This window comes from Tursiops truncatus, chromosome 7 (assembly GCF_011762595.2).
Source record: "Tursiops truncatus isolate mTurTru1 chromosome 7, mTurTru1.mat.Y, whole genome shotgun sequence".
In the NCBI taxonomy this organism is placed as follows: Eukaryota; Metazoa; Chordata; class Mammalia; order Artiodactyla; family Delphinidae; genus Tursiops; species Tursiops truncatus.
Window position 1 is genome coordinate 26246327 of NC_047040.1, and position 24941 is coordinate 26271267.

The window sequence follows — 24941 nt, forward strand, 5'->3', positions numbered from 1 at the left end:
AGAAGGAATCAATAGCAGAATAACTGAGGCAGAAGAACAGATAAGTGACCCGGAAGATAAAAGAGTGGAAATAACTACTGCAGAGCACAATAAAGTAAAAGAATGCAAAAAATTGAGGAAAGTGTGAGACTTCTGGGACAACATTAAATGCACCAACATTCAATTTGTAGGGGTCCCAGAAGAAGAAGAGAAAAAGAAAGGTACTGAGAAAATATTTGAAGAGATTATGGTTGAAAACTTCCCTAATATGGGAAAGGAAATAGTTAATCAAGTCCAGGAAGCACAGAGAGTCCCATACAGGAAAAATCCAAGGAGAAACATGCCAAGACACATATTACTCAAAACATCAAAAATTAAATACAAAGAAAAAATATTAAAAGAAAGGGAAAAACAACACATAATATACAAGGGAATTCCAATAAGCTTAACAGCTGATCTTTCAGCAGAAACTATGCAAGCCAGAAGGGAGTGGAAGGACATATTTAAAGTGATGAAAGGGAAAAACCTACAACCAAGATTACTCTACCAGCAAGGACCACATTCAGATTCAACAGAGAAATTAAAACCTTTACAAACAAGTAAAAGCTAAGACAATTCAGCACCACTAAACCAGCTTTACAACAAATATTAAAGGAACTTCTCTAGGAAGGAAACACAAGAGAAATAAAAGATCTACAATAACAAACCCAAAACAATTAAGAAAATAGTAATAAGAACATACATATTGATAACTACCTTATATGTAAATGGATTCAATGCTCCAACCAAAAGATATACACTGGCTGAATGGGTACAAAAACAAGACCCATATATATGCTGCCTATAAGAGACCAAATTCAGACCTCAGGACACATACACACTGAAAGTGAGGTGATGGAAAAACATATTCCATGCAAATGGAAATCAAACAAAAGCTGGAGTAGCAATACTCATATCAGACAAAAGAGACTTTAAAATAAAAACTATTACAAGAGACAAAGAAGGACATTACATAATGATCAAGGGATCAATCCAAGAAGAAGATATAACAATTGTAAATATTTATGCACCCAACATAGGAGCACTTCTATACATAAGGCAAATCCTAACAGCCATAAAAGGGGAAATCGAGAGTAACACAATCATAGTAGGGGACTTTAACATCCCACTTTCACCAATGGACAGATCAACAAAAATGAAAATAAATAAGGAAACAAAAGTTTTAAATGATACATTAAACAAGAAGAACTTGATATTTATAGGACATTCCATTCAAAAACAACAGAATACACTTTCTTCTCAAGAGCTCATGGACCATTCTCCAGGATAGATCATATCTTGGGTCAAAAAACATGTCTTGGTAAATTTAAGAAAATAGCTCATATCATATCAACTATCTCTTCCGATGATAACGCCATGAGACTAGATATCAATTACAGAATATTATCTGTAAAAAATACAAATTCAGGTAGGCTAAACAATACACTACTAAATAATGAAGGGATCACAGAAGAAATCAAAGAGTAAATCAAAAAATACCTGGAAACACATGACAATGAAAAAACAATGACCCAAAACCTATGGGATGCAGCAAAAGCAGTTCTAAGAGGGAAGATTATAGCAATACCATCCTACCTCAAGAAACATCTCAAATAAACAACCTAACCTTACACCTAAAGCAATTAGAGAAATAAGAACAAAAAACCCTCTAAGTTAGCAGAAGAAAAGAAATCATAATGATCAGATTAGAAATAAATAAAAAGGAAAAGAAGGAAACAATAGCAAAGATCAATAAAACTAGAAGCTGGTTCTCTGAAAGGATAAACAAAATTGACAATCTATTAGCCAGACTCATTAAGAAAAAATAGAGAAAGCTCAAATCAATAGAAATAGAAATGAAAAAGAAGTAACAACTGACACTGCAGAAATACAAAAGATCATGGGAGATTACTACAAGCAACTATATGCCAATAAAATGGACAACCTGGAAGAAATGGAAAAATTCTTAGAAAAGCACAATCTTGACAGACTCAACTGGGAAGAAATAGGAAATATAAATAGGCCAATCACAAGGACTGAAATTGAGACTGTGATTAAAAATCTTCCAACAAACAAAAGTCCAGGACTGGACGGCTTCACAGATGAAATCTATCAAACATTTAGAGAATAGCTAACACCTATCCTTCTCAAACTCTTCCAAAATATAGCAGAGGGAGGAACACTCCCAAACTCATTCTAGGAGGCCACCATCATCCTGACACCAAAACCAGACAAAGATATCACGAAGAAAGAAAACTACAGGCCAATATCACTGATGAACATAGATGCAAAAATCCTCAACAAAATACTAGCAAACAGAATCCAATAACACATTAAAAGGATCATACACTATGATCAAGTGGGGTTTATCCCAGGAATACAAGGATTCTTCAATATATGCAAATCAATCAATGTGATAAAACTTATTAACAATCTGAAGGAGAAAAAACTATATGATCATCTCAATAGATGCAGAAAAAGCTTTCAACAAAATTCACCACGTATTTATGATGAAAACCCTCCAGTAAGTAGGCATAGAGGGAGCTTACCTCAACATAATAAAGGCCATATATGACAAACCCACAGCCAACTTCACCAACTAAGTGGTGAGAAACTGAAAACATTTCCTCTAAGATCAGCAACATGACAATGTTTTCCACTCTCACCAATATTATTCAACATAGCTTTGGAAGTTTTAGCCACAGCAATCAGAGAACAAAATGAAATAAAAGGAATACATAACAGAAAAGAAGAGATAAAGTTGTCACTGTTTGCAGATGACATAATAGTATACATAGAGAATCCTAAAGGTGCTACCAGAAAACTACTGGAGCTAATCAATGAATGTGGTAAAGTAACAAGAGACAAAATTAATGCACAGAAATCTCTTGCATTCCTATACACTAATGATGAAAATCTGAAAGTGAAATTAAGGAAACACTCCCATTTACCATTGCAACAAGAAAAGTAAAACATCTAGGAGTAAACCTATCTAAGGAGACAAGAGCTGTATGCAGAAAAGTAAAAGACACTGATGAAAGAAATTAAAGATGACACAAACAAATGGAGAGATATACCATGTCCTTGGATTGGAAAAATCAACACTGTGAAAATGACTATACTATGCAAAGCAATCTACAGATTCAATGCAATCCCTATCAAACTACCAATGGCATTTTTCATAGAACTAGAACAAAAAATTCCACAATTTGTATGGAAAATCAAAAGACTCCGAATAGCCAAAGCAATCATCAGAAAGAAAAACAGAGCTGGAGAAATCGGGCTCCCTGACTTCAGCCTATACTACAAAGCTACAGTAATCAAGACAGTATGGTACTGGCATAAAAACAGAAATATAGATCAATGGAACAGGATAGAAAGCCCAGAGATAAACCCATGCACATATGGTCACCTTATTTTTGATAATGCAGGCAAGAATATACAATGGAGAAAAGAGAGCCTCTTCAATAAGTGGTGTTGGAAAACTGGACAGATACATGTAAAAGAATGAAAGTAGAACACTCTCTAACACCATACACAAAAATAAACTCAAAATGGATTAAAGACCTAAATGTAAGGCCAGACACTATAAAATCCTTACAGGAAAATATAGGCAGAACACTCTTTGACATAAATCACAGCAAGATCCTTTTTGACCCACCTCCTAGAGAAATGGAAATAAAAGCAAAAATAAACAAATGGGACATAATGAAACTTAAATCTTTTGCACAGCAAAGGAAACCTTAAACAAGACAGAAAGACAACCTTCAGAACGGAAGAAAATATCTGCAAATGAAACAACTGACAAAGGATTAATCTCCAAAATTTACAAGCAGCTCATGCAGCTCAATGTCAAAAAAACACACAACCCAATCCAAAAAAGGGCTGAAGACATAAATAGACATTTCTCCAAAGAAGATATACAGATTGCCAACAAACACATGAAACAATGCTCAACATCACTAATCATTAGAGAAATGCAAATCAAAACTACAATGAAGTATCACCTCACACCAGTCAGAATGGCCATCATCAAAAAATCTACAAACAATAAATGCTGGAGAGGGTGTGGAGAAAGGTAACTGTCTTACACTATTGGTGGGAATGTATATTGATACAGCCACTATGGAGAACAGTATGGAGGTTCCTTAAAAAACTAAAAATAGAACTACCATACGACCCAACAATCCCACTACTGGGCATAAACCCCATGAAAGCCATAATTCAAAAAGAATCATGTACTGCAATGTTCCTTGCAGCTCTATTTACAAGAGCCAGGACATGGAAGCAACCTAAGTGTCCATCGACAGATGAATGGATAAAGAAGATGTGGCACATTTATACAATGGAATATTACTCAGCCATTAATAGAAACGAAATTGAGTTATTTGTAGTTAGGTGGATGGACGTTGAGTCTGTCATACAGAGTGAAGTAAGTCAGAAAGAGAAAAACAAATACCATATGCTAACACATAAATATAGAATCTAAAAAAAAGAAGAAAAAAATTGGTTCTGAAGAACCTAGGGTCAAGGGAGGAATAAAGATGCAGATGTAGAGAATGGACTTGAGGACACCGGGAGTGGGAAGGGTAAGCTGGGACGAAGTGAGAGAGTGGCATGGACATATATACACTATCAAAAAAAAAAAAAAATAGCTAGCGAGAAGCAGCTGCATAGCACAGGGAGATCAGCTCGGTGGTTTGTGACCACCTAGAGGGCTGGGATAGGGAGGTTGGGAGGGAGATGCAAGAGAGAGGAGATATGGGGATATAGGTATATGTATAGCTGATTCACTTTGTTATAATGCAGAAACTAACACACCATTGTAAAGCAATTATACTCCAATAAAGATGTAAAAACAATGTAAATGCAGAGAAACTGGAAACTTCACATATTGCCTGTGGGAATGTGAAATAGTACAGTGGCTTTGAAATCATTTTACTGATTTCCTAGACACTTAAACACAAATTTAGTATAAGACTCAACAATAACCCTCCTAAATATATACTCAGGAAAAATGAAATGAAAACATTTACCCACACAAAAACATATTGATAGTCACAGAAACATTATTCACAATAGCCTAAAAGTGGAGACAATCCAAGTGCCCATTAATTGGATAAATAAGATGTGCTATATGCATCCAAGAAGATACTATTCAGTCATTAAAAAAGAACAAACTGGACTTCCCTGGTGGTGCAGTGGTTGAAAATCTGCCTGCAAGTGCAGGGGACACGGGTTCGAGCCCTGGTCTGGGAAGATCCCACATGCCGTGGAGCAAATGGGCCCATGAGCCACAACTACTGAGCCTGCGCGTCAGGAGCCTGTCCTCCGCAACAAGAGAGGCCCGTGCGCTGCGATGAAGAGTGGCCCCCGCTCGCCGCAACTCGAGGAAGCCCTTGCACAGAAACAAAGACCCAAAACAGCCATAAATAAATAAATTAATTAAAAAAAAGAAAAGAACAAACTACTGATAAATGCTATTACATGGCTATGCCTCAAACCACTCATTTTAACTAAAGGAAACCAATGCAAATGTTGTCTAATTCCATTATGTAAACATCCAGGAAAGGTAATACTTTGAGACAGAATAAAGATTAGCAGTTTTCTGAACTGGTGGTGGAAACAAAGATGATTGATTGCAAATGGATATGATATCTTTTTGAAGTGATGGAAAAGTTCTAAAACTAGATATTGATGATGATTGTACACCATTTAAAATGGGTGAACTTTATGGAAATTAAATTATAACTTATAGAACTGCTGAACAATCATTGAGAGGAAGACACTGGAACTCACCAAAAAAGATATGCTACATCCAAAGACAAAGGAGAAGCTACAGTGAGATGGTATGAGGGGCACAATCACAATAAAATCAAATCCCATAACCACTGGGTGGGTGACTCACAAATTGGAGAACAATTATACCACAGATGTCCACCCACTGGAGTGAAGGTTCTGAGCCTCACATCAGGCTTCCCAACCTGGTGATTTGGCAATGGGAGGAGGAATTCCCAGAGAATCAGACTTTGAAGGCTAGCGGTAAAGGATTGCAGGACTTTGACAGGACTGGAAGAAACAGAGCCTCCACTCTTGGAGGGCACACACAAAGTAGTGTTCATATCAGGACCCAGGGGAAAGGAGCAGTGACCCCATGGAAGATTGAATCATACCTACTTGCTAGTGTTAGAGGGTCTCCTGCAAAGGCAGGGGGTGGCTGTGGCTCACCGCGGGGACATGGACACTGACAGCAGAAGTTCTGGGAAGTACTCCTTGGCGTGAGCCATTCAGGAGTCCGCCATTAGCCCCACAAAGAGTCTATAGATTCCAATTCTGGGTCACCACAGGCCAAACAACCAACGGGGGGAACCCAGCCTCACCCACCAGCAGAAAACCAGATTAAAATTTTACTGAGCTCTGCGCACCAGAGAAACACTCAGCTCCACCCACCACCAATCCCTCCCATCAGGAAGCTTGCACAAGCATTTAGATAGCCTCATCAACCAGAAGGCGGCCAGAACAAGCAAGAAGAACTACAGTTCTGCAGCCTGTGGAATAAAAACCACATTCACAGAAAGACAGACAAAATGAAAACACAGAGGGCTATGTACCAGATGAAGGAACAAGACAAAACCCCAGAAAAACAACTAAATGAAGTGGAGACAGGCAAACTTCCAGGAAAAGAGTGCAGAATAATGATCGTGAAGATGATCCAGGACCTTGAAAAAGAATGGAGGCAAAGAACGAGTAGATGCAAGAAATGTTTAACAAACACCTAGAAGAATTAAAGAACAAACAAACAGAGATGAACAATACAATAACTGAAAGGAAAAATACACTAGAAGGAATCAATAGCAGAATAACTGAGGCAGAAGAATGGATAAGGGACCTGGAAGACAGAATGGTGGAATTCACTGCCACCGAACAGAATAAAGAAAAAAGAATGAAAAGAAATGAAGACAGCCTAAGAGATTTCTGGGACAACATTTAAGGCACCAACATTTGCATTATAGTGATCCCAGAAGGAGAAGAGAGAGAGAAAGGACTTGAGAAAATATTTGAAGAGATTATAGTAGAAAACTTCCCTAACATGGGAAAGGAAATAGGTACCCAACGCGAGGAACAGCAGAGAGTCCCAGGCAGGATAAACCCAAGAAGAAACACACCAAGACATATAGTAATCAAATTGACAAAAATTAAAGACAAAGAAAAATTATTAAAAGCAACAAGGGAAAAATGACAAATAATGTAAAAGGGAATTCCTGTAAGTTTAACAGCTGATTTCTCAGCAGAAACTCTACAAGCCAGAAGGGAGTGGCATGATATAATTAAAGTGATGAAAAGGAAAAACCTACAGCCAAGATTACTCTACATGGAAAGGATCTCATTCACATTTGACAGATAAATCAAAAGCTTTACAGACAAGCAAAAGCTAAGAGAATTCAGCACCACCAAACCAGCTTTACAACAAATGCTAAAGGAACTTCTCTAGGCAGGAAACAAAAGAGAAGGAAAGGACCTACAAAAACAAATGCAAAAGAATTAAGAAAATGGTAATAGGAACATACATATCAATAATTACTTTAAATGTGAATGCATTAATGCTCCAACCAAAAGACACAGGCACATTGAATGGATACAAAAACAAGACCCATATATATACTATCTACAAGAGACCCACTTCAGACCTAGGAACACAAACAGACTGAAAGTGAGAGGATGGAAGAAGATATTCCATGAAAATGGAAATCAAAACAAAGCTGGAGTAGCAATACTCATATCAGATAAAATAGACTTTAAAATAAAGAATGTTACAAGAGACAAGGAAGGACACTACATAATGATCAAGGGATCAATTCAAGAAGAAGATATAAAAATTACACATATATATGCACCCAACATAGGAGCACCTCAATACATAAGGCAAATGCTAACAGCTAAAAAAGAGGAAATCGACATTAACACACTAATAGTGGGGGACTTTAATACCTCACTTACAACAATGGACAGATCATCCAGACAGAAAACTAATAAGGAAACACAAGCTTTAAATGACACAATAGACCAAATAGATTTACTTGATATTTATAGGACATTCCATCTGAAAACAGCAGATTACACTTTCTTCTCAAGTGCACATGGAACATTCTCCAGGATAGATCACATCTTGGGTCACAAACAAAGCCTCAGGGAATTTAAGAAAACTGAAATCATATGAAGCATCTTTTACGACCACAACATTATGAGATTAGAAATCAATTACAGGGAAAAAATCATAAAAAACACAAACACATGAAGGCTAAACAATACATTATTAAATAAACAAGAGATCACTGAAGAAATCAAAGGTTAAATCAAAACATACCTAGAGACAAATGACAATGAAAACACGATGAACCAAAACCTACGGGATGAAGCAAAAGCAGCTCTAAGAGGGAAGTTTACAGCAATATAATCCTACCTCAATAAACAAGAAAAATCTCAAATAAACAATCTAAGCTTACATCTAAAGGAACTAGAGAAAAAAGAACAAGCAAAACCCAAAGTTAGTAGAAAGAAAGAAATCCTAAAGATCAGAGCATATATCAATGAAACAGAAACAAAGAAAACCATAGCAAAGGTCAATAAAACTAAAAGCTGGTTCTTTGAGAAGATAAACAAAATTGATAAACCTTTAGTGAGACTCATTAAGGAAAAGAGGGAGAGGACTCAAATCAATAAAATTAGAAATGAAAAAGGAGAAGTTACAATGAACACTGCAGAAATAAAAGGCATCATAGGAGTCTACTACAGAGAGCAACAGCCAGCTCTACCCTCCACCAATCCCAACCATCAGGAAATTACCACAAGCCTCTTAGGTAGCCTCATCCACCAGAGGGCAGACAGCAGAAGTAAGAAGAAATACAATCCTGCAGCCTGTTGAACAAAAACCACATTCAGAGAAAGATAGACAAGATGTAAAGGCAGAGGGATATGTATCAGATGAAGGAACAAGATAAAAGCCCAGAAAAACAACTAAATGAAATGGAGATAGGCAACCTTCCAGAAAAAGAATTCAGAATAATGATAGTGAAGATGATCCAGGACCTCGGAAAAAGAATGGAGGCAAAGAACGAGCAGATGCAAGAAATGTTTAACAAAGACCTAGAAAAATTAAAAAACAAACATCTAGAAAAATTAAAGAACAAACAAACGATGAACAATACAATAACTGAGAGGTAAAATACACTAGAAGGAATCAATAGCAGAATAACTGAGGCAGAAGAACGGATAAGGGACCTGGAAGACAGATGGTGTAATTGACTGCTGCAGAACAGAATAAAGAAAAAAGGATGAAAAGAAATGAAGACAGCCTAAGAGACCTCTGGGACAACATTAAGTGCAACAACATTCGAATTATAGGGGTCTGAGAAGGAGAAGAGAGAGAGAAAAGTCCCAAGAAAATATTTGAAGAGATTATAGTCGAAAACTTCCCTAACATGGGAAAGGAAATAGCCACCCAAGTTAAGTAAGCACAGAGAGTCCCATACAGGAAAACCCAAGGAGAAACATGCCGAGACACATAGTAGTCAAATTGGCAAAAATTAAACACAAGGAAAAATTATTGAAAGCAGCAAGGGAAAAATGACAAATAACAAACAAGGGAACTCCCATAAGGTTAACAGCTGATTTCTCAGCAGAAACTCTAAAAGCCAGAAGGCAGTGGAATGATATACTTAAAGTGATGAAAGGGAAGAACCTACAACCAAGATTACTCTCACCAGTAAGGATCTCATTCAGATTCGATGGAGAAATCAAAAGCGTTACAGAGAAGCAAAAGCTAAGAGAATTCAGCACAACCAAATGACCTCTAAAAAAAATGCTAAAGGAACTTCTCTAAGTGGGAAACACAAGAGAAGAAAAGGACCTACAAAAACAAACCGCCCAAAATTAAGAAAATGGTAATAGGAACATACAAATCGATAATTACCTTAAATGTGAATGCGTTAATGCTCCAACCAAAAGACACAGGCACATTGAATGGATACAAAAACAAGACCCATATATATACTATCTATAAGAGACCCACATCAGACCTAAGGACACATACAGACTGAAAGTGAGGGCATGGAAAAAGATATTCCATGAAAATGGAAATGAAAAGAAACCTGGAGAAGCAATACTCATAACAGATAAAATAGATTTTAAAATAAAGAATGTTACAAGAGACAAGGAAGGTCACTATGTAATGATCAAGGGATCAATCCAAGAAGAAGATATAACAATTATAAATATATATGCACCGAACATAGGAGCACCTCAATACATAAGGCAACTGCTAACAGCTATAAAAGAGGAAATCGAAAGTAACACAATAATAGTGGGGAACTTTAACACCTCACTTACACCAATGGACAGATCATCCAAACATAAAATTAATAAGGAAACACAAGCTTTAAATGATACAATAGACCGGATAGATTTACTTGATATTTATAGGACATTCCATCCACAAACAGCAGATTACACTTTTTCTCAAGTGCGCACGGAACATTCTCCAGCATAGGTCACATCTTGGGTCACAAATCAAGCCTCAGTAAATTTCAGAAACTTGAAATCTTACCAAGCATCTTTTCTGACCACAAAGCTATCACATTGGAAATCAATTACAGGGAAAAAAAACATGAAAAACACAAACACATGGAGGCTGCATAATACTTTACTAAACAACCGAGAGATCACTGAAGAAATCAAAGAGGAAATCAGAAAATACCTAGAGACAAATGACAATGAAAACACTACCATCCAAAACCTATGGGATGCAGCAAAAGCAGTTCTAAGAGGGAAGTTTATAGCTATACAAGCCTACCTCAAGAAACAAGAAAAATCTCAAATAAACCATCTAACCTTACATCTAAAGGAACCAGAAAACAAAGAACAAAAAAACTCCAGTGTGAGCAGAAGGAAAGAAATCATAAAGATCAGAGAAGAAAGAAATGAAAAAGAAACAAAGAAAACAATAGCAAAGATCAATAAAACTACAAGCTTGTTCTTTGAGAAGATAAACAAAATTGATCATCCATTAGCCAGACTCATCAAGAAAAAGAGGGAGAGGACTCAAATCAATAAAATTAGAAATGAAAAAGAAGTTACAACAGACACCTCAGAAATACAAAGCATCCTAAGAGACTATTACAAGCAACTTTATGCCAATAAAATGGAAAACCTGGAAGAATGGACTAAATCTTAGAAAGGTATCACCTTCCAAGACTGAACCAGGAAGAAATAGAAAATATGAACAGACCAATCACAAGTAATGAAATTGAAACTGTGATTAAAAATCTTCCAACAAACCAAATTCCAGGACCAGATGGCTTCACAGGTGAATTCTATCAAACATTTAGAGAAGAGCTAACACCCATACTTCTCAAACTCTTCCAAAACATTGCAGAGGAAGGAACACTCACGAACTCATTGCATGAGGCCACCATCACCCTGATAACAAAACCAGAGAAAGCTACTACAAAAAAGAAAATTACAGACCAATGTCACTGATGAATATAGATACAAATATCCTCAACAAAACACTAGCAAACAGAATCCAACAATACGTTAAAGGGATCATATGCATTGATCAAGTGGGATTTAAGCCAGGGATGCAAGGATTCTTCAATATATGCAAATCAATCAATGTGATACACCTAATTAACAAATTGAGGAATAAAAACCATATTATCATCTCAACAGATGCAGAAAAATCTTTTGACAAAATTCAACACCCATATATGATAAAAACTCTCCAGAAAGTGGGCATAGAGGGAACCTACCTCAACATAATATAGACCATATATGACAAACCCCGAGCAAACATCATTCTCAATGATGCAAAACTGAAAGCATTTCCTCTAAGATCAGGAATGAGACAAGGATGTCCACTCTCACCACTATTATTCAACACAGTTTTGGAAGTCCTAGCCACGCAGTCAGAGAAGAAAAAGGAATAAAAGCAATACAAATTGGAAAGGAAGAAGTAAAACTGTCACTGTTTGCAAATCACATGACACTATACATAGAGAATCCTAAAGATGCCACCAGAAAACTACTGGAGCTAATCAATGAATTTGGTAAAGTTGCAGGATACAAAATTAATGCACAGAAATCTCTGGCATTCCTATACACTAATGATGAAAAATCTGAAAGAGAAATTAAAGAAACACTCCTATTTACCATTGCAGCAAAAAGAATAAAATACCTAGGAATAAACCTACCTAGGGAGACAAAAAGGCCTGTATGCAGAAAAGTATAAGACACTGATGGAAGAAATTAAAAATGATACCAACAGATGGAGAGATATACCATGTTCTTGGATTGGAAGAATCAATATTGTGAAAATGACTCTACTACCCAAAGCAATCTACAGATTCAATGCAATTCCTATCAAATTACCAATGGCATTTTTTACAGAAATAGAATGAAAAATCTTAAAATGTGTATGGAGACACAATAGACCCCGAATAGCCAAAGCAGTCATGAGGGAAAAAAACAGAGCTGGAGGAATCAGGCTCCCTGACTTCAGACTATACTAAAAAGCTACAGTAATCAAGACAGTATGGTACTGGCACAAAAACTGAAATATGGATCAATGGAACAGGATAGAAAGCCCAGAGATAAACCCATGCACCTATGGCCAACTAATCTATGACAAACGAGGCAAGGATATAAAATGGAGAAAAGACAGACTCTTCAGTAACTGGTGCTGGGACAACTGAGCAGCTACATGTAAAAGAATGAAATTAGAATACTCCCTAACACCATACACAAAAATAAACTCAAAATGGATTAGAGACCTAAATATAAGACCGGATACTATAAAATTCTTAGAGAAAAACATAGGAAGAACACTCTTTGACATAAATCACAGCACGATATTTTTTGATCCACCTCTTCGAGTAATGATAAACTAATGGGACCTAATGAAACTTTAAAGCTTCTGCACAACAAAGGAAACTATAAACAAGACAAAAAGACAACCCTCAGAATGGGAAAAAATACTTGCAAATGAATCATCAAAGGATTTACCTCCAAAATATATAAACTGCTCAATATTAAAAAAGCAAACAACCCAATCAAAAAATGGGCTGGAACTTCCCTGGTGGCACAGTGGTTGAGATGCAGGCGACACAGGTTCATGCCCCGGTCCAGGAAGGTCGCACATGCCACGGAGCGGCTGGGCCCATGATCCATGGCCGCTAAGCCTGCGCGTCCAGAGCCTGTGTACTCCGCAATGGGAGAGGCCACAACTGTGAGAGGCCCACGTACCGAAAAAAAAAAAAAAAAAAAAGAAGAAAAAACAAAAGACACATGCACCCCAAATTTCATCATGGAAGCAACCTAAAGGCCCATCAACAAACGAATGGATAAAGAAGATGTGGTACATATATACAATGAAATATTACTCATCCATAAAAAGGAATGAAACTGGGTCATTTGTAGATACGTGTACGCATCTAGAAACCATCATACAGAGTGAAGTAAGTCAGAAAGAGGAAAACAAATATCGTATATTAACGCATATATGTGAACCTCGAAAATGGTACAGATGAACCGGTTTGCAGAGCAGAAATTGAGACACATAAGTAGAGAACAAACGTATGGACACCAAGGGGGGAATGCGGCAGAGGGTGGGGGTTGTGGTGTGATGAACTGGGAGATTGGGATCGACATTTTTCCACTGATGTGTATAAAATGGATGACTAAAAAGAAAATAAATATATAAACATTTTTAAAAAAAGAATCTACTACAAGCAATTCTGTGCCAATAAATTGGACAATCTGGAATACATGGACAAATTCTTAGGTATAACATTCCAAGACTGAATTAGGAGAAATAGAAAATATGAACAGACCAATCACAAATAATGAAATTGAGACTGTGATTAAAAATCTTCCAACAAACGAAAGTCCAGGACCAGATGGCCTCACAGGTGAATTCTATCAAACATTTAGAGAAGAGCTAACACCCATCCTTCTCAAACTCTTCCAAAAAATTGCAGAGGAAGGAAAACTCCCAAACTCATTCAACGAGGCCACCATCACCCTGATACCAAAACCAGACAAATACACTACAAGAAAAGAAAATTACAGACCAATATCACTGATGAACATAGATGCAAAAAATCTTCAACAAATGCTAGCAAACAGAATCCAACAACATATTAAAATGATCATACATTATGATCAAGTACTACTTATCCCAGGGATGCAAGGATTTTTCAATATACACCAATCAATTATTGTGATACACCATATTAACAAATTGTAGAATAAAACCATATGATCATCTCAATAGATGCAGAAAAAGCTTTTGACAAAATTCAACACCCATTTATGATAAAAACCCTCCAGAAAGTGGGCATAGAGGGAATAGTTTCCTCAACATAGTAATGGCTGTATACAACAAACCCACAGCAAACAGCATTCTCAATGGTGAAAAACTGAAATCATTTCCTCTAACATCAGGAAAAAGACAAGGATGTCCACTCTCATCACTATCATTCAACCTAGTATTGGAAGTCCTAGCCAGAGCCATCAGAGGTGAAAAAGAAATAAAAGGAATACAAATTGGAAAAGAAGCACAACTGTCACTGTTTGCAGATGACATGATACTATACATAGAAAATCCTAAAGATGCCACCAGAAAACTACTAGAGCTAATCAATGAATCTGGTAAAACTGCAAAATACAAAATTAATGCACAGAAATCTCTTGCATTCCTATACACTGACAATGAAAGACGAGCAAGAGAAATTAAGGAAAGAATCCCATTCATCATTGCAACAAAAAGAATAAAGTACCTAGGAATAAACCTACCTAAGGAGGTAAAAGACCTGTCCTCAGAAAACTGTAAGACACAGAATGAAAGAAATCAAAGATGACACAAACAGATGGAGAGATATACCATGATCTTGGATTGGAAGAATCAATATTGTGAAAATGACTATACTACCCAATGCAATCTACAGATTCAATGCAATCCCTATCAAATTACAAACAGCATTTTTTATAGACCTAAAACAAAAAAATTTTTAATTTGTATGGAGACACAAAAGACCCCACATAGTCAAAGCAATCTTGAGGGAAAAAAACAGATCTGGAGGAATCAGACTCCCTGACATCAGATTATACTACAAAGCTACCGTCATCAAGACAATATAGTACTGGCACCAAAACAGAAATATAGATCAATGGAACAGGATAGCAAGCCCAGAGATAAACCCACGCACCTATGGTCAACTAATCTATGACAAAGGAGGCAAGGATATAAAATGCATAAAAGACAGTCACTGGAGAAAATAAGTGGTGCTGGGAAAAGTGTACAGCTACATATAAAAGAATGAGATTAGAACACTCCCTAACAGCATACACAAAAATAAACTCAAAATGGTTTAAAGACCTAAATGTAAGGCCAGACACTGTAAAACTCTTAGAGGAAAACAGAGGCAGAACACTCTATGACATAAATCACAGCAAGATCTTTTTTGACCCACCTCCTACAGCAGTGGAAATAAAAACAAAAATAAACAACTGGGACCTAATGAAACTTAAAAGCTTTTGCACAGCAAAGGAAACCATAAACCAGATGAAAAAACAACCCTCAGAATGGGAGAAAATATTTTCAAATGAAGCAGTTGACAAAGGATTCATCTCCAAAATATATAAACAGCTAATGCAGCTCAATATCAAAAAAACAAACAACCCAATCCAAAAATGGGCAGAAGACCTAAACAGACATTTCTCCAAAGAAGATATACAGCTTGCCAACAAACACATGAAAAGATGCTCAACATCACTAATTATTAGAGAAATGCAAATCAGAACTACAATTAGGTATCACCTCACACTGGTCAGAATGGCCATCATCAGAAAATCTACAAACAATAAATGCTGGAGAGGGTGTGGAGGAAAGGGAATCCTCCTGCACTGTTGGTGGGAATGTAAATTGATACTGCCACTATTGATACAGCCAGTAGGGAGGTTCCTTAAAAAACTGAAAATAGAATTACCATATGACCCAGCAATTTCACTACTGTGCATATACCCAGAGTAAACCATAATTCAAAAAGATACATGCAGCCCAAAGTTCATTGCAGCTCTATTTACAATAGCCAGGTCATGGAAGCAACCTAAATGCCCATCAACAGATGAATGGATAAATATGATGTGGTACATATATACAATGGAATATTACTCAGCCACAAAAAGCAATGAATTTGAGTCATTTGTAGAGACGTGGATGGACCTAGAGACCGTCCTACAGAGTGAAATAAGTCAGAAAGAGAAAAACAAATATCATATATTAACACATTTATGTGGAATCTAGAAAAATGGTACAGATGAACCAGTTTGCAAGGCAGAATTAGAGACACAAATGTAGAGAATAAACATATGAACACCAAGGGGGGAAAGTTGGGGGGTGGGTGGATGAACTGGGAGTTTGGGATTGACATATTTACACCAATATGTATAAAATGGATAACTAATAAAAACCTGCTGTATTAAATAAAATAAAATTAAATTAAATTAAAAAAAAATTATAACCAGAATTCCCTTTGAAGGCTTTCTTTTTTGGTTAAGATGGAGTAAGAGGAACTAGATACACCCTTCCACATGAAACAATCAAAAACAAACAGTATGTATGAAACAACTCTCTTTCACCATTAAGGAAAAAAGTAGTCAAGATCAGGGGGTCTCAGACAGACTGGATAAAAATGAGCCCTGTGATTGCCTTAGCTTACTGTCTTGAAGACTTTTCAGGTTTTGGTTCAGGGAGTCCAGTGGACTCCCTGTCTCTAAGGACATGAAGCTGAGGCTGGGGAGATAAATACAGCTATAGTTCTCAGTATGGAGTGTCAGAGAGGAGTGAGACATACAAAGAGAGAACTTTGGAGCTCTACAAAGGGTCTCTCTCTAGTACTCAGCATGGGTATGCAAAGAAATTACCTAAGGCCAGGAGAAGAACGACCTGAAAAGATCAGAGAGAATAGCTAGACTAAAAATATTCAGAATTCACAGTGCATTGGGTAGTGTCATAAGGGTCTTGCTTTAATGGGGTGGGGAGGGGAGGGGATAATTAGCCCTAGACTAAACACAGGTCTGGTTCCACCTAAGAAATCATAAGAGCAAGAGCCAAAAGTATCAAACTGTTACCAAGTACCTTAGCTGTGTTCTAAAACAAAGCTCAGGAATATTTATAGGAATTATAAGATCTCCAGAACCCAATAAGGTAAAATTACAATGTCGGCTATCCAATCAAAAATTACCAGGCATACTAAGAGGCATGAAAATTGACCCATAATGTAGAGAAAATAAAATGAATCAACTAAAATTGATCCAGGACTCACAAAGATATTAGAATTAGCAGTAAATAAATTAAAACAATTATCATAACTATATTTCATATGTTCAAATAGTTGAGTAGAGACATGAGAGATATTTTTAAAAAACAGAAATTGACTTACGGAGATGAAAATCACAATGTCAGGGGTTTCCCTGGTGGCGCAGTGGTTGAGAGTCTGCCTGCCGATGCAGGGGACACGGGTTTGTGCCCTGGTCTGGGAAGATCCCACATGCCGCGGAGCGGCTGGGCCCATGAGCCATGGCCGCTGAGCCTGCGCGTCCGGAGCCTATGCTCTGCAATGGGAGAGGCCACAACAGTGAGAGGCCCGCGTACCGCAAAAAAAAAAAAACAAAACAGAATGATATTAAAAATCCACTAGATGATAACACCAAACTAGATATTGCAGAAGAAGAGATCAACGAACTTGAAGATAGCAACAGAAACTTTCTAAAATGAAACATGGAAGGAAAAACCATTTTTTTAACAGATAAAGCATTAATGAGATGTTGGACAACTTCTAGTGGTCTAACATATAAGTAGTTGGAGTCCTCAAAGGAGAGAACCATAGGGACAGAAAAACATTTGAAAAATAATGGTTGAAATTTTCTGAATTTGATAAAATTATAAACCCATAGATCAAATAAGCCCAACAATACTCAAACACAACAATGAATAGAAATGAACTATTGATACACACCACAACATGGATGAATCTCAAAATAATTATGTTTGGTGAAAGAAGCTAGACAGTCATATTAAATTCATGTAAAACTCTAGAAATGCAAATGAATCTATAGTGACTGAAACAGATCAGGATTTGACTGGGAAGATAGGTGGGAAGGAGGAATTACAAAAGGGTGTGAGGAAACTGGGGGTGATGGATATATTCATTATCTTGATTGCAGTTACAGTTACACATATGTAAACATATGTCAAATTAAATACTTTTTAAATATAGTTTATTAGATATCAATTATATCTCAATAAATGTGTTTAATAAATATATATATATGTTTTATATGTATATATCAGTATTTTAAACTCATAAGTTTAGCCAAAATCCATACCAAAGCGTATATCACCATCTTAGCATCTTAGCATGAACTAGGATAAAAGAATAAATTCTAAAACTGATAAAATATAAATAACTAAATAAATAATAATTTGTAGTCCTCAGAACTGTTTTGAAGGATATAAAAATAAAAATAAACATGTGGCTATGCTTCCAGGAACATAACAGAGACTTGGGCTAGTGAGGAAACCACAGCTGTAACTGCTGCCTCTGAACACTGCACACTGAAACTTGTCTCTGACAATATCACTATAACCACTAGAACCAATGCTACTTTTTCATAAGGAATTTTTCCAAAACTCACTGCCCCTTCCTAAAGCCAAATACTGCTGCCAATACTTGAATCAGAAAAGTGTAAACTCCACTGATGCCTCGTAGTGCCCATTTTTGAACTGAAGTCTTATTCAGGTTCACCTGATGGTGAGGCCTGGGTCACATGTTTGGTACTCAGCTACATGTAAGGCTGGGAATTAGAGTTCAAAATCCAACTAGAATAGGAAATGCTTTTGATGCATTAGTTTTTCCATAGACAGAAAAGCTGTTTAGAAAATAATGGGCAGCTATAAATAACGATGGATGTCCACTACAATTATTATTCAGATTAGACCCCAGCCAAACTACTAACATTTTGTTAAACATCACTTTCTAAAAAGAAAATTTTGTAAATTTCAATACTTCAAACTTTAGATATAACACTCTTCTTAATTTAATGCTTATAAGTGATGCTAGAGAGATGGATAAAAGTTTTACTTTCAGAATTGCATCAAAAATATGAAATAGAATAACTTAGATGCATAAGTTCTTTACATCTTTCAGGGATTTTCATGTAACTTATTTGTAATTTCAGAAAGCAGTGGTCACACCTTGGGCAAAATGAAATCAGGTCTCCAGACACTGAATTAAAGTATTAAATAGCAACTCTGCCTGGTTAGGCAGAATTAATTTACGATGCAGGAAAAAAATGGTGTACATATACAAATCACAAGTAACAACTTGGCACAACTTAATAAGTAAATTTACTTTTCTATGGAAACTGATCAGGAAACTCAGTGAAGAATGTATTCTGATTTTTCAAGACCATTTCAGGGAGAAAATCTTCTTGACTGTGGTAGATTCTCTCATAATAGCATGAGAAGGAAAGGAACTAAAGATGTTTTCAAGGTTTAGTTTAGAATGAACAGAGGTAAGAAAAACACAATAGGAGTGAATCTGGAGAAGAAACTAATAAGTTAAATTTGGGTCATCCACATGGAAAGGTTCAGAAATCAGAAGTTTTGGTCTGGAATTTAGGAATCATGGACTCATTACTTCAATTCTCAACATTTATTTTGTTTGGAATTTATTATAATGAGAATTAGGTTCAGAAAAAAAGAAATAGTGGAAGTTTAACAAATTAGAAACATGGTTCTCTTTCCTATCCAATAAGTCCAGAAGTTGGTCTGGTAGAAGGCTCCACAGAATCAGGCACCCAGTTCCTTTTCTTAAGTGACTTCCTTTCCCAAAGTTATCTTGTGGCTCAAGAAGGTTGCTGGAGCTTCAGCCATCATATCCATAGTCCAATCAACAGAAAAGTGAAAGAAGACAAAAGAGCATGCCCCCTTCCTTTAGAGACACTTCCTATAAATTGCACATACCACTTCTACTTTCATTCCATTGGCCAGAATTTAGTCAATGGCTACACCTATCTACAAGAATGGCTGGGATATATGGTCTTTATTCTAACCACCCATGTACTCAGCTAAAAATCATGGCTTCTTTAAGGAAAGGAAGTGAACAGATATTGGGTAGTAATTAGCACTTAGCATAAAAAACTAGGACAGAGGGCTTCCCTGGTGGCGCAGTGTTTGAGAGTCCGCCTGCCGATGCAGGGGACACAGGTTCGTGCCCCGGTCCGGGAAGATCCCACATGCCGCGGAGTGGCTGGGCCCGTGAGCCATGGCCGCTGAGCCTGCGCGTCCAGAGCCTGTGCTCCGCAATGGGAGAGGCCACAACAGTGAGAGGCCCGCGTACTGCAAAAAAAAAAAAAAAAAACCTAGGACAAATGGCTCTAGCACTATTATTTCTTCCACTAAAAAAAGTGGCAGTAACAGCATCATCATAAGAATCACTGTGAATCCAATCTAATTATAAAACAAAATCATTCACAATCTTGGGTATCTTAACAATCTTTAGTGACCAATTACTTGTAAGACACAACAGATTTCAACATATCAACTTGTCAGGGCATCACGAGTACACAGAACCTCATTGATGGTGGTTAAACTGTCACAGCACCACCATATGAAGTTACTAATCACTTTGTATAGTGGCAGATGAACAAATCCCATGGATAGCATGTATAATGTTCTGAGTCTGATATATAATTATGATACAAAATTGCAAAAGATGGCTTGCAGTTATCAAAAATGAAAAACTCTCATTTTGGATAATCACTTGGTGGACAAGTTCAAAATGAAGCATAACCAGAATGAGTTTCAACAAATAAAATTATTTAAGACATCCCTCTGAACTGTGTGCTGTTTTGTATCACATAGTCCTCTAGAAAAAATTCAAAATCTACATGCTCTTATCAGTCAGATTAAAAAAAAAAAAGGAAAGAAAATTGGAAAGAAACATCAATGAGAAAGAAAAAAGGCTAAACTGTGCAAGTGTAATAACTGCTATCATTTTTCTTTGCCATTACTTTGACAATAAAAGTTTTGTATGGAAGCTCCTGATTTATGGTCCTTTCAGGCAGTCACTGCTGAACAAAACCACATTGATTTCCCAGGATCCGAGGTGGGGCAGTTCAAGGCCACGAAAAATTGCAACTCATACTTCTGTTGGCTGAATATCTATGAATTGGATTTGACCCAGACCAAATTTATGAAAGGGGCTGCTCTTGGCCTACCCATCTTATCACTGACAAATGGAAACCTTTACCTTGCCATAAGTCACACACATGAGTGCACCCTGGACTTCTGACCCATCCTCGCTCTAGTCTTAAGGTTTGTAGACCTTAAGACTCTCTTTGAAGATTATACAACAATAAACTGTATTAATATTTGATACAGACAAACCTTTAACTGCTGGGAACAGTATTATTACAGTAAGAGGACTAATTTAAAGGAATTAGGTAGAAAAGTTCAATGTGTTTCTTCCTGGGTTTTCCTTAGGTTAATGTCATTGATAAAGCAGGACTAAAAATTCCTTTGTAAAATAGTTCCTTTTTCACAAAAGATTATAGGGCAAATATGTACAGAAATAAAGTAAGGACACAGAAAAGAGTAGACCAAAACTTAGTATATATTAATCTATGCATAAAGGTAAAGAAGAGAGAGATCAATAAAAGAATAGTAGAAAGAAAGGAACTTAATATTTTAATAAGTAACTGAAAAAAAGAAGAAAAGCCTGACACCAAGGAAATGATAAAGAAAGGAATGAAAAATATTGGAGAAAAAAAGAAAAATTGAAGTCTTAACTGTACAGGTGAGGTCTATCATTTAAAGGCTTTCTGGAGGAGGAGGCATAAGCTGACTTTTGAGGGAAAAGTAGGCGCTGATAGAGGGACAGCATGTGTGAAGACAGATGTGCCACAGCAACTTATCTGACAAACTGCATGCAAGGGTGAAGCGGGGGTATAAAGGTAGAGAGGAGGCCAGTGTTCAAATCTTCAAGGGCTCCATTTACTAAGGCAGAGTTTACTTTATGCTGAAAGCTCTATGGAACTGCTGGAGTTTAAGCAGAGAAGTAACATGATCAGATATGCATTTTTTTAAAAAGTCATTAAACCAAAGAGAAGGATACACAGGAATGTAGTCAAAGAGGAGAAACAAAGATCAATAATACAAATGAGAAGCAATGAGATCTTGAACTTAAAGGCACTTAAAGAGGAAAAGAAGATAGATTCAAGAGGCATTAAGAGATGGAAACTACAGGACTTGTAGATTGACTGGATGAAGGGGTGAGAGTAGCATTAAGAAGCTACCAACCACATTCTGGGTTCGAGCAACAAGGTAGCTGGTTTTGTCGTTCTCTGAAATATGGTTTCCAGGAAAATTAAGAGGCCTAGGGGAAAGATGGTGAGTTTAGTTTTGATTAGGGTGGTCAGGGGACAATTCATTGTGAATCGGAAACAGTATAATTCATGATGCAGAGACTCACACAGAACAAAACTGAGAGAAATTTTTTAACTAGAGAATTATACTGACATAAGTTTGTTGAGAAGCCTCAAAACTGCAACGTATAAATGAAAAAAATATGCCCCTAACAGTAAAAGTGTCAGTCACTTTTGAGTTTCGTCTAGTCCTTTCTCACTAAGGAATTGGTATTGACCCTCAATCAGTGTGGCTCAGGTAACAGCCGCTCTAAAAGCCTTTCCATGTTGTTCTAGACATACAGCATATTGCCCTTGTCCCATGTGGCTAAACTAGCAGTGTGACGTAAGCTTATTTCTAAGCCTCGATCTTTGCTTATGGAGTCATGAAGGTCCTTGAATACTGAGTCTCTAGCAGCTCCCTTGGATGTCTGCACAGTGATGCTGGCTCTTGGATTCTTCTATTGAGACCATTATTATTCTACAGCAGGGACTGTGCTCTTTTCCTCTTTTTAGTAGCTAGTTTCTTCATGATATGTTGATTGAAGGGATTTCAAAACCCCAAAGATCATGATTTTCTTCCTTCTAGATTCTCCATTTATAATACTATTATATGCCCCCAAAAGTCACTCATTCAGAGAAGTACTACTGTCTGCTCTCTTCATGCCCCAAATCACATGAATTACACTAAGAATGCACTCTCCTAGGCTGTGGTTGTGTCTCTCCTCTTGAATTCTTCCGACCTAAAGCAGTTAGTGTATGGCTAGCAGGGAAAGCTTCCAAATGCCATCTGTTAGAGTTTTATATATATTGTCCCTATCTCTGCCCCCTCTCAGGTAATGCAGAAGTAAGTCACCAAAATCCAAACAAGGATCACGTTCCCAGTTGCTTGTTTCTCAAACTTATTTAAGATTGTGTAGACCCACTGAATCATGCCAATCACAATTAAGAAAGAAGTTTCCCTCCTTTTGATTGCCTAACCAATAAGAAGTGGGAATACCAGAACGCACTTAGTTCCTCCAGAATGGGGAAAGACTGGGTTTGGAGCATCTATTCAATCTTACACCAAAGAAAATATAGTTATGTTAACAGGAAATACACCCTTTCCTAATGACTATTCAATTGGAGAACGTATCCTTTATTTCAGTAGGACTCTAATACCCAACCCTTAGAGTCTACATGTAGGGTTAAGTGACCATAACCTCTGGTGTCAGGTTGCCTGAGCTCAGAGTTTGGCTCATCTATGTATCAGCTGTGTGGCACTGAGCAATTTCCTTACCCCTGCTTTTACTCAGTTTCCTCATCTGTAAATTGGGGATAATAATAGACCCTAGATCATGACATTGATGTGAGGATTAAATGATAGGATATGTGTCAAGTGTTTAAAACAGTACCTGGCATAGAGTAGGCACTCAATAAACATTAACTATTAATTTAAAGAAAGGATTTTTAAAGTATTTTTTGTTTTTTGCATTGTTTGGTGGGTTCTTTTTGTTTTTTTTTAGTTGGTTGGTTGATTGTTTTGTTTTGTTTTTTTAATGAAGATTGGTATCTGATGCTGCCAGAAGGAAATAAGAGAATAGTAAACAAGAAGAGCTCTTCACAGATGGACACACACTATGCTTTGCTCCACTGTTCCAGGCAATGACCCATCAGAATATGTCACTCAGGGAAGAAGAAAGCTCAGTGGTATACTGGCACCAACAGCACAGCATCTCCCTGAACAACAAGCAGCTGGGCTGGAACAAAGCCAGGGAAGGAATGCAATCTCTTTGGGGAAAAAAAAAAAAAATCACAGCACATCTTCCTATTTTGACAGCCCAGGGAAAACAGGCAGCTATACAGAATAAAGCAGCAAGTGTGCTTTGAGATCTTGGGATGAAAAGCATTGGAGAAGCACACCCTATTATTGTACAAAACCCCTACTTACATGAACACCCAGAGCTTTGGCCCTCACCCGAATTGTGCTGTAGAAAGAAGAGGATTTTGCCTGTTTTTCTCTGATAGGCACATAAAATTCTTCCTTTCTTCCTAGATTTGGCTGGTGCTGCCACAGCTGTTACAGAAGAAGTCCCCTGAATAAGAATTTCCCCATTGTAACCTGGATACGTTCACCCTTCTAAGGATGCTGGGTCTGAATCATTTTTAGATTCCTGAAATTTTTATCAACCACAAAGGTAGCAAAATAAAATGTATTCTCTCATTAGTTATTATAACCAAATTATACATAGGGGTTAGAGGTAGAAACCAAGAAAAAAGAGAAAGAAAGGAAAAGAGAAGCCATTGACAGAAAAAGGGAGAGAAGAATACAGAGAACAAGGAAGGAGCATACACCTGCTGGAAATAATAAGAGAAATGTGAGCTAATATCTATGCAGGGGTTCACTTTCTCCCTTCAGA

The 24941-nt window shown here is 36.9% G+C and overlaps 1 protein-coding gene across 1 annotated transcript in view; it reads right to left on the reverse strand.

Annotated features, from left to right (window-relative positions):
* CPS1 (carbamoyl-phosphate synthase 1) overlaps positions 1 to 24941 on the reverse strand; it is a 215052-nt gene that overhangs the window by 187345 nt on the left and 2766 nt on the right. The window contains exon 2 of the mRNA XM_019938868.3: positions 17517 to 17688. Within this exon, the coding sequence (XP_019794427.3) occupies positions 17517 to 17648 (132 nt within the window). The 5' untranslated portion in view covers positions 17649 to 17688. The remainder of the gene's footprint in view (positions 1 to 17516; positions 17689 to 24941) is intronic.